We start from the raw sequence: 11594 nt of genomic DNA, 5'->3' as shown, positions 1-11594 counted from the left end.
TAGACCAGGCTGGCCTCAAACTCACAGAGTTCCACCTGCCTCTGCCCGCCTCTGCCTCCCTCAGCCTTCAGAGTATTGGGATTAAAGGCTCCTCCACCATGTTGGGCTTGGCTTTGGTTTTTTAATTGAAGATTTATCATGAAATCTGGGGCCAGGGTTTCACTGTAGTTTGTCAGGGGGTTACAAACAGGAACAGGGCTTGGGCTGTCTTCTAAAATTGCCTCTCACATTTCCTCTGCCCACGGCTATCTTCTGTTTAGCAATGTGCATTAACATTGCACCCTGACCCTGTGTTTGTGGCTGTGGTTGCTGTCGATGTTGTTGTGTGTTGCTGGGGACGGAAGCCCAGGGCTTTCTGTGTGTCTCAGACGGCCACACCACCAGTCCTTGATTCTTTTCTAATAAGGATGATTTTCTATGCTTTTACAAATACAGCATTGCTAAGTTTTTTGGCCTTTAATGAGATGTAGTGTGGTCACACTGTTTACTTCTGCACTCATTTATGGCTCCCTGTGACACTAATTGGGTCTCTTCCAGAACACATTAGGCCATTTATGCTGTTGTCTTAAAATACAGCATTTTCCAAGTATCTCTTCAAATTTGCTTCAGAGTCTGCTTCTGTTTATACTCATTAAAGATACTTTAGCATTTTAATTTTTTCAGCAAATTAGAGGGTCCCTCTTTTGTTACAAAATTTGTCAACTGAAAGTGGCTTGATAAAATTTGTAAAAACCAAAAAAAAAAAATTGAATGTAGATGAATCTATAATTTCCTTTCTGGTAACAAGGGGAAACTCACATGGCTCTAGAGATGGCTGTTCTGAGGATACAAATACATGGTGGCAGCATGGAGGAACTGAAGTGGGAAAGAGTTCTGAACAGTTTTTCAGTATCTTGAAAATTGAATGACGTGAAGACATGACTGCTCCTAGGTTGAGGAGAAGGGTTTTATTGTAGATATGAGGGAGAGCTTAACCAGAGACATCTGGAAGGGTCCAGACCGAACTGGGTCATATGATTGGGGGAGGGGGTAAGCAAACCAAGAGAAAAGCCAAGGACCAAGAGACCAAGAGAGGACACTTAGCGAGTAGGGGAGGAGAGATGGATGGATAGAGCAGGTGGAGAGAAGGAGCGGCTGACGGGGAGGACTCTAGAATTTGGAATCAAATATGAGGGTGGCTGAAGCCACCAGAAACAAACGATCCATGCACACCTTAGGAGAGTCAAATCAGCAGCTTTGTTCAGTTAGGAGAGAGGCTGAGCTCCTTGGAGGGAAGCTCATACATGCCCTTCCCACAACCTGCTCCAAAACTGCCTGCAACATGCCAGCCCCGGGTGTTTCTCTGGGACTTGACATAAACACAGTGCTTTTCCTTGTTATTTTGATGCAATACACCATTTGTGAAGTGGCATCAGTATCTGAGTATTGAACTCACCTACCATTTGTGGTTTAATATTATTTTCACTGTGTTATGTACATATGATAGAAACTCTGAACAAGGTGTGTTCTCTTCAGCATTTTGGCACATGGTTTCACACACAATCAGAAACCAATTTAGGTAACAGAATGCATTTTTAAAAAAAAAAAATATATATATATATATATATATATATACAACATGTATTCTTAGAAACAGACTGAAATTTGTATTCTAATCTTCTATTATTTAAATAGATATCACTAGGTAAATAGGTGCATGCCATTGGTGATTTTGTCTTCATAGACAATCTTTAGTCATGCCCATTAACTCCATAGTCTTAGCTGTTAGAAGATACAACTCTTGGTCCCCAAATCTACAAGTCAATATATGTCTCTTGGATGCACTGTAAGGCATACAGCAGAAGAATATTGGAGTGCTACCTACGGTCAGCATCAGAATTCTCACCTTTGCAAAAGAGCGTTATAGGAGACCATCTAGGTACAGAACTGCAGGAAACGTGAAGTATAGTTTCAATATTCACATGGGACCTCCTTACCTATTAATACTTTTCCTGTAGAACCTACCAGTTCTAAAGATTGACCAGATCTCCCCTTTGGTTCAGTGCCTATTTCTGGTTTCATCTACTTACTGCAGTATTTCTTTAAAAGGTATGGTCATATGCTACAATCCACAGCTACAGAGAGGCTAAGTAACAAAGAGGGATCAAGCAGGGGGAGGGAGGGATGCATGGATCTCCCTGGGAAGGGGGAATAAAAGAGACCTCCTGGGTGGATGGGGGGGGGGGGGATGGAAACTTGAGGAATCAGGTTGGGGGTTTGGTGGAGGGGAAGAGTACTGACAGAGATGACTAGAAGGTACCTATTTCCAGGTCGGGTAGAAACTTGATGCTAGGGAAACTCCCACAAATCTATAAGGATGACCTCAGCTAAGACTCCTAACAATAGATAGCCTGAATGGGCCAGCTCTTGTGATCAGATTAGTGATCTGTCATCAGAGAGCCTTCATCCAGTAACTGATAGAAACAGATCAAAGAGACCCACAGCCAAACATTCGGCTGAGCTCAGTGAACCCTGTGGAAGAGGAGGATGGATTGTAAGAGTCAAAGGGGTCAAGGACATCACAAGAAAACCCACAGAAACAACTAACAGGGCTCATAGGAACTCACAGACTATGAACCAACAACCAGGGAGTCTGCATGGGACTGACCTAAGCCCTCTACATGTACATGACAGTTGTGTAGCTTGGTCTAGCTGTGGGACTAGTAATAGTAGTAGCAGGGGCTGTGCCTAATGCTTGGGCTGGCTCTTGGGAACATATTCTTCATACTGGATTGCCTTGCTCAGCCTAAATGTAAGAGGAGGTGCTTAGTCTTACTGCAACTTGATATGCCATGTGTTGTTGGTACCCATAGGAGGACTGCCCCTTTCTGAACTCAAATAAAGGAGGAGTAGATTGGGGAGGGTGAGCAGAGGGGAAGCAGGGACTGGGAGGATGGGAGGAGTAGAGGGAGGGGAAACTGCAGTCGGGATGTAAAATAAATAAATAAATTTGAATAAAAGGAATGGTCATTGTGAGATGGAATACCTATTTTGCCATGGTGTTTACATTGTGATAAAGATTAGAGACAGCATTCCCCACTCCCTATAGAAATACAACAGACTGATAGATTCTAAAGGATTGCCACCCACGTGTTTAACTACCTTGGGATCACAGCCTTTAGTTTAGTATCTGATTCACAGAGGAGCCTCAACCTTTGGTTTTGTGCCTGGTGAACACAGGAGCTCAAGGTTCATTGGTAAGCTGCATAATACCTGACTGGAAATCTTGCACCCAAGTTAAATTATATTTGACCATATCAAGAACTACTGGGATGTACTGATAAGTTTTTCCAACTCCACAACTTTCTAGTACTGGGATAATGATTTTTCTTCTGGAACCTAACAGATATCTCAGTGTAATTCTATCGTAATAACTTTCCTTTGAAATTATTAATAAGTCGGTAGCAAAATGTGAAGTAAGAAGATAAAACCATAAGGAATGTAAATCGTATTAACAGGAATGTTAGAAAGATCAAAGAATACTGTTAATTAAAGCGGTTGAATCCAGCTCTCTAGCGTCAATCCGTGCACGCCGGCAGGTTGCTTAGCAACTCCTCAACACTTCCTCATCCACCCTGCCTCGAGTCCCGCCCCCAGTTCCGCCGCCACGTCCGGCTTCCTAACATCCCTTACTTCCGCCCTAACCAGCCAGTGGGGACCTAGAGGCTACTCTGTTTGACTTCCAGTACATTGCCTAACTAAAAATTTGTTAATAAACAATCAAAAGTAGAAACATATTCTCTGTCTATCATTTATACTTTATTATGATGGATATACACTCAGAATAAACTGCTGATTTTTGTCTAGGTGTCTTCTGGGGCCTGTGTGTGACTGTGCGTTTTTCAGGCGAGCCGTGGATAGCCTCACCGGAAGGCGACGTGGGCCGCGAAGGCCCCCGCTGCCGGCCATCGAGGAAGCCGGGCGGGCGACTAGGCGCGGTGTGTGTGCGGCGACTCCACCATGTAAGTGTCCGTCCCTCCGCCGCGGCCCCGGCCCCGCGGCCCGACCCGACCGTAACACCGTCTCGTTCTCTCCCGCAGGTCGAAGGTGTCCTTTAAAATCACGCTGACGTCGGACCCGCGGCTACCGTACAAAGTGTGAGTGACAGGCCGGGCTGCAGCCGGCCGGGCCTGGCGGGACAGGAGCGTGCAGGAAGAGGGGTGCAGCATTTTTGCTGAGAAGCCAGCACCCCTCGGAGTGCACTGGGTGGGCAGGTGCATCGGAAAGAACTTTGGACACTGATGCAGCACGTTACTCCGTCAGTCCCATTTACTTGATTTAAAGGCCTTTAATCACTTGGACCAGCTGTTACCCGAAGTTAGGGAAGACTCCCAAAGTCTGGACTCTTTGACAGGTCCAAAACTAACACTGCTAGCTTCAGGTTTTTTGTTTTGTAGTGAGTATGATTCAACAACTGTTTGTCTCCGTGGTGAACCCCAAGTTACACGCACTTGGATCTTAAAAAAAAAAAGTGCTTAGCACGATTGGGGAATGTGAGTGTGGGGCTATGTATATACTTGTTGGGCCCTTTATTCTTGAGCAATTGAGTTGGTGGTTAACACAGGTTACCGATCTCAATTTTCTTATGATTTTTAAGTATAGACCCCTTTGAGTAAGTACAGCTGGAAGGCCTATGCTAACTGGCAAAATTTCCGTAAGATTTTGTGCATGGTTTGTGTAGTGGCACCAAACCTAGCTAACTGAGCTGATAGCAGCCGTCCTCGCTGTCTGTGCCTTCCCACCTGTGACTCATTCAGTTCTCGGCTTCTTGATCCCTTGCCTTTCCATCTCTAAAATGGTCCCCGTACCCCTCCCTCATCTCTCCAGTAATTGTTCCATCTCTAAACTGTCGTTTTTCAGGTACCCACATCCTCTCCCTCCAGATGATTTACTGCAGTATCTCATCCACAATACTTCCCTCTCCCATCCCCGGTGCCAGGCCCACTCATTTCTTATGCAGGTGGAAGTCTGTGGTCTGCCGTTTTAGATCACTCTCTAGTAAAGATCCTTGAATCTCCTGGCCACCGCTCTGTGGTATATTTTGCTTGGTGAGACACCAACTGCAAGTCTAACCATTTGTGTTCTCTGTACTTGAATCTGTTCCTAGAGAAAATTTCAATAGCATTGGCGAGTTTTATGAAAAAAACTTATGACTGACATTCTCCTATGTTCCCAAAAGTTTGCTCATTTTTCTATTTTCAGAAAGTATTTTTGTTTTATTTCAAACTTTCCACAACTCCTTTCCCCCTTGATCAAAAGGAGCGGGGAGTTCTCTAATTTTCATGCAGTGCCCATAAACATCTCCCATACCTTTACCGTAAAGAGCGTAACTACTGTTGTGAAAGCCTCTTTCTACAGTTCACCTGTTTTGGTCTGCTCAGGATTGAGGCACGTTAAGTCACGGCACCTTTCTCTGGTCGGTTCTTTTCTCCCTTTGTACTATATTATGCCCAGCATTGTGTAATTGTGCTCTGAAAAGAAGAATGAGGAGGAGGAGGAGGAGGAGGAGGAGGAGGAGGAGGAGGAAAGGGTAAAGGACAGTCAGCCGGACAATGCCAGAATCAGCTGCTGGAGTGTGGGACCATTTCAGTTAATACATTGCAGCTGAATAACTTTGATTAACCATTCCAGGTTGTGTTTATTTAATGCACGTGTGGATGTGTGTGCATGTGTAGTCTGCTGATTTTCTACACGAGTACTTGCAAAATACTACTGAAATGTGTACTGTGAACCTCTCATTCCTGATATATTAGAAGATTTTAAATGAGTGACTATTAGGACTATTTGAATTTTCTTTTTATTCTGTGCCCCTCTACCCTCCAAATAGAAAATGAAAGAAAGGAAAAGAATGATACAAATTTTAATCATTGAATAACATTTGAAGGAAAAATGCCAGCACAAAAAAAATCATTTGAAAGTCAGTACTTTTATATTCAGAGATGATGGAAGAGGGGCCCAGGCTTAGTCCTAAGAACATTCTCTGACAGTAGTTGATATTAAGACATTAATGGGATATGTGATGACAAATAGAAAAGCTTAGAGAGAATGCTAGCTTTTTGTTTTTCTCTGCTTGAGAGGTGTCTGGTTTTTGTGCTTAATCAGTGCTTTTAGGTTTTTTTGTTTTGTTTCATTTTGTTTTTGCTTTTTAGAAACTTGAATGAGAGGCAGTAGACTGAGGACCAAGGAGAGGTTGACCTTGCTGACAGCTATCTTATCCTGGGCACACTGGCACAGCCTTTAATCCCAGTATTTGGAAGGCAGTGGCAAACAGCTCTCTGAGTTTGAGACCAGCTTGAGACGCTGCCTTTAAAAAAAGAAAAAATAAATTATCGAATTAAATGTCTGCCCATGCCCTACACTTACTTGTATCACCCTGGGTGGAGCCGTGGCTCAGTGTTTGGCACTGGCGGCTTTTGCAGAGGACTCAGGTTCGATTCCTAGCACTATGTGATGGCTCACATCTGACTGTAACTAGTTCCAGTGGATCCAGTGCCCTCGTTTGGCCTCTGTGGGCACCTGTGTATATATGTATGTACATAAGCCCAGGCACATACACAAAATACAGTGAACTTTAAACACACATGGATAAAAAGAAAGAGAAGGCAGAACTCTGTGCTTGCCAGTGTCGGCTTCCACACGAGTGTTGGTTCCTTGTCTGGACGCTGCTTCTCTGGTGTCCTGTTCTCAGCACCAGTGCACATAATGCTGCCAGGAAAACAGCCAACCTGCCCAAAGACAGTGTCCCTCGTTTGCAGGAAAGTCAACGTTGAAGTTCTTTGACTTGGTTTTTGTTTGTTGCAGTCTCAGTGTTCCTGAAAGTACACCTTTCACAGCAGTGTTAAAGTTTGCAGCGGAAGAAGTAAGTGTGGGTTCTAACAGTGTCCTTATGGATGCAGTCTGGCTTGGTTCTGTTTTCTGTCTTGTGTATATTTGCATGCCCTGTGCCCCTCCTCACCCCATTTCCCTGTCGTTCATTGCTGGGCTCAGGCTATAGGAGTCACAAGTCCAGGTAAAGTTACTCTCTCTTCTCATTAGAAAACAGTGAGCTGAACAACTTGGCACATCTGTTTAATTCAGCAGATGAAAAGTGTGAGAATTGTATTGGTAGTGAATGTGCCAGAGATATGTAAGTTGTCTTTTGTTTTTTTTTAAAGAGCTGACCTTATATCAACCTATCTGGGATGTACTTTCGGTAAAAATTAGTTGTTTTAGAAAGTGTTTTTTAAAAAAACACATTGGCATATTCTGTTTTTAAGAGCTTTTTCTACCTGCAGTTATCAGAATTGTTTAGAAAGCATCTCTGGGCACAGCACTTGAAAGTGTAGGTTGATCTGGGCCAGTTGGCACCAGAATGTGATTTGGGAGACTTCAGTTTTCTGTTTAGTAGTGACATTGGTCAGCTGCATCACATAAACGAAATCCTTCTGTTCTCTTCTTGCCCTCCTGGTCCCCAGTACTGGGACTCAGTCCCTGGGCTGTGTGCATACCATCTAACCCCAGCTCTAACACTGCACTAGATATTCTAGTAACTGCTTTTTTACTGTGGTTTCTTTCTCCAAAAGACTGTTGGATTTTAGAATTATGGAGTTGATAGTAGGGCCTGCATCCTTATTCTGTCTTTCATGTTTCCATGCAAATGGTATTGACTTTTTTTATTTCTTTTCTTCCTTTTAGTTTAAAGTTCCTGCAGCAACAAGTGCGATTATTACTAATGGTAAGAATTCGCCTTAAACCATAAGTGCTAGAGACAGTGGGCTTTGAATCCCAAAGCCCCTGTATATGTTAACATAAACATTGCACTTAATAGTAAACTCTTCATGGAGGCCACTGCATGTAATGACCTCTGCCTTAGGTTAGAGAAGCTTCACAGTGCCTCCTGTCCTCATCTCTTTCTCTGGATTATTACTGCAGGCAGCTTCCTTTCTGGCAAGGTTTAGATATACGTCAGGCCATAGCAGAAAGTGCTTTAAGAGTATAGAAAGTTAAGCAGGAATGTGACTCCCCTATGCCTTGTCTGTGCTAATAGGAAACTGGTTTACAGGCATGCAGTGTTTTTCGGTTTAGATATATTCAGTTAAAAATCTGAATACCTTGGAGCACTGGTCCAAATTCCAGTGGAACTGGTCTTAGGAGATAAGAGTAAAGCAGTGAAGGAGCTGTGAGGGGCCCTTGTCCATCTGTGTATAAATTACTGTGGGTGGGAAACGTCCCATGCAGGTAGTTCTCATGTAGCAAAATAAGCCTAAAAATACCACCGTGTATAGCGTGTATGAGAATCGTTGTCCTTAGGATGTTTTGTATAAACACATGCCATGGGAGGTGTCCACAGATGGGTTGCTCATCGGAGAGATTGTTGTCTCTGTTCTGGGATTGAATTGCTCAGCCTTTGCCTGTACCCAAAGCAGCACTATTCTGGCAAATCTCTTGTTACTATTTAGATTGTTTTAGCTTTCAGAATAACTGACCTGATTTACAATTTATTTTCTAGATGGAATAGGAATAAATCCTGCACAGACTGCTGGTGAGTATCTGCCTGTGTGTCCATCGAAGCTGAATATTTGTTCATTTCAGTTAGATAGGATTTTACAGAAGACACAGCTGTGTAGAGCTTATGTGGCAGTCTATTTGTAACACAATGACAACTGGTTTCATTTATATATATATTAATTATTTCTGTGGTTCTCACTACAAGTAAATGAAAGCCTAATTAATAGTGGTTTAGGAATTAAAAGTATTTAGTTAATACTTTCATAACAAAGAAGTCTGAAGGTCAGATTGTGTTGCCAGGTTAGTGACTGACCCACCTCTTAAAGTGATTGTGAGGTCGTCAGTGAATTGCTTAAGGTCTGGGTATTCCATGGCTAGTATCTAGGAAGTGCCAGCAAGAGTTCTAGCCCCCATTCCTTTACACAGCCACAGCCACTGACGTTCGAAAGGCTGAGTTCTCACTAACACTCAAACTGTGAACATAGCTTAGCATGGAACATTGACATCCTGGCTAGCAGGTAGGGCAAATGTGTCTTGAACTTCAGTAAAGGCACTCTTAAACTGTGAAAAAAAAAGAGTCTGTATTTATTAAGATGTGTCCTTTGGCTGATATTCTAACTACAATGCTCTGAGGCTGTACTATTAATATAATATAGTCTCATTCTTGAACAATACTTGGCTTTTAAATAATTGTATTTGGAAGATGTTGATTTATAAAAATTATGTTTCACCAGTTATGTCACTGGTGAAAATCACAAATCTAGAAAATGAGTGATACACAGTTGGAGATTTTTGTTACCATACTCAATGATCTTGAGTATATATTTAAACTGAAATGTTTATTTATTGAAAATCCTGAGGCACTGTATTACATAAGTATCAGGTGATATGGGAGAAGATGGTTTTGTACTTTTAGTTCTAGAAGTTTTTGTTAGCTTATATTCATTTGAATTCTTGCTTAGTCTCACATGTTGTCCTTTATGTCACCTCTTAATTGAATCGTATGTCATGGAGCTTGATTATAATCTCACCAGGGGCTTAAACCCGAGTACCAGAGCATGTCAGTAGCCTCCTCTGACCTTGGATTTACTGTTTATTTTTACTGGTGGTGCCATTGGTTGATGTTACTGCATTTGCTGGCATGACAGTGGCTGGTGTGCCTTCACATTTTAAGCACTTGTTGATCTGTGGGGCTGGAGGAGAATGGGGCAGGGCTTTGGAAGGTAGGCACCAGTTCCGAGGATGCAGGGCCTCTCTCCCTCCCTCCTCCCTAATGCATCATCTAATGCTGTGTGCCCGTTGCTGGGATGCCAATATTGTCCCCTTTAGACGCCTAACTGTGCATTTTTGTTTGTTTGTGTAGGAAATGTTTTTCTGAAGCATGGCTCAGAGCTGCGAATCATTCCTAGAGACCGAGTTGGAAGCTGCTAATGTCTGCTTCTTGGAATACCCAGCTTTTCAGAATAAATACTGGTATTTGTTGTTGCTGTACTGTTGAAATCAGGCATTCACGGTACAATGAAAGCACCAAGAATCAATGAAACAGGAAAAATGACTCTTGTCCCTTCTTGTTCGTTTTGTTCATGGGAAGAGAGAATGCCTTTAAGTGGAGGGTACCAACCATAGGTCACACAGTGGGTGACTGCTGCCTCACCAGAAGAAGAGGGTACTTCTGTGACCAATGGACTGTGCTTTAAAAAAACAAACAAAGCCAACAACAAAACCAGAGGATGAGTCTGATCAGCCCTTTGAGGAACATTTGGAAAATCAAAATTTACAGTATCAGATGTATTTTCTGACTTGAGAATTTAAAGGATAATGATCATAGAAGCATTTGGCTCAAGAGCATCTCACCTGCAGGCCCATGTTTAGATTTTCAAATTATATTGGTTGTGATGAGTTGTACAAAACCAAAATTAAATCATGGGATTTAACCATTATGTGTATAAAGTTGCTATCTTACACAAATAGCTTCAACATAGTGATCTTGTGAAATCAAATGTGTCCTGGTGGGAACTGACTACCGCAGAAGAAGCACCCTTAGCTAAATTATGCATTCCTCGATAATGTCTTAATACAGTGTTCAAACGGAAGTCCTTACACCCTTCTTTTTGAGGATTCTCTAGCATCCAGGAAATATTGTTTCAGAGAAGATCTGACTTTTAGAACAGAGCTTAGAGAAGCAGCACCTGTGCTGATGGGGTGTCCCCACTGATCAGGGAACTTAAGGAAGCTGTTAGCATTAGTGATAAGTGGATAAGAAGCCAGGGAAGCAAAGATGGCCAGGCCCTTGCTGGCAGAGCAGAGGAAGTGATGAGGCTGGCAGTGTCACAGGAGAAGTATGAAAGGGAGAAGAGTACCGGGCATAGCATCAGAAGGCACCTCCATATACATTTCAGAACACCCACAGCCATCTACAGAAAGATGTCAGGGCCTGGGACCTGGGGAGGCGGTTCAACCAGGCAAAGCTTTGTAAGCCAAAACCCATGTGGAAAGAGAGAACAACTCCACAGTCATCCTCCGACCTTACACAGACGCCCTGATGTGAGCCAATGCCCCCTCCCACAATGATGCATTCTTTTAAAGATCATCGTTGCTCCTACAGAGGAAATCCATGTCTTTATCATCTTGCAGGATGAATTAAATGTTGACAGTGACTAAGTGAGAGCTGGCCTGTTCTTGATTTAGCGGGTGAGCTCTTTGGAGGTGAGGGTCAGTGTGTCACATGCTCCCTAGAGCTAGAGATACAGGTTCTCAATAAATACTCACTGAATTCATGAATGATGTCTTAAGGACCAATTTTTATCTCGTGTCTTGTGTATTCCCTATTACAGGACCTTGGTTCACTGGGGAAGGGAGGGTGTTTGTAAGAGTATTAAGGGTCAGCATCTGAAGAGTTATGTTAGTAGATGGAAGAATTGTCATTGTTCACAGGTTTGCAGAGTGCATGCTGGAGTTCCGAATTGTGTAGCAATATGCAATTCTTGTTGGCTGGGATTTTATTTTTACAAAAGTCTAGTGCCTGGAGACCCTATTCCTTATAGCATTAAACCTCTGCTAGCCAGAAA

The 11594-nt window shown here is 42.9% G+C and overlaps 1 protein-coding gene across 1 annotated transcript; it reads left to right on the top strand.

Annotated features, from left to right (window-relative positions):
- Positions 1 to 3893: 3893 nt before the first annotated feature.
- Ufm1 (ubiquitin fold modifier 1) lies at positions 3894 to 11307 on the top strand. Its single transcript, XM_052730942.1, has 6 exons — positions 3894 to 4001; positions 4080 to 4136; positions 6841 to 6898; positions 7714 to 7753; positions 8528 to 8560; positions 9890 to 11307. Coding segments are annotated over exons 1-6 (258 nt in total). The 5' UTR covers positions 3894 to 3999; the 3' UTR covers positions 9958 to 11307.
- Positions 11308 to 11594: the final 287 nt, after the last annotated feature.

The sequence above is a fragment of the Peromyscus californicus genome, unplaced genomic scaffold, assembly GCF_007827085.1.
Source record: "Peromyscus californicus insignis strain IS unplaced genomic scaffold, ASM782708v3 Scaffold_9__1_contigs__length_137607984, whole genome shotgun sequence".
Lineage (NCBI taxonomy): Eukaryota > Metazoa > Chordata > Mammalia > Rodentia > Cricetidae > Peromyscus > Peromyscus californicus.
Note: the sequence above shows the minus strand (reverse complement) of the source record. Positions and strands in the feature narration are given on the sequence as shown.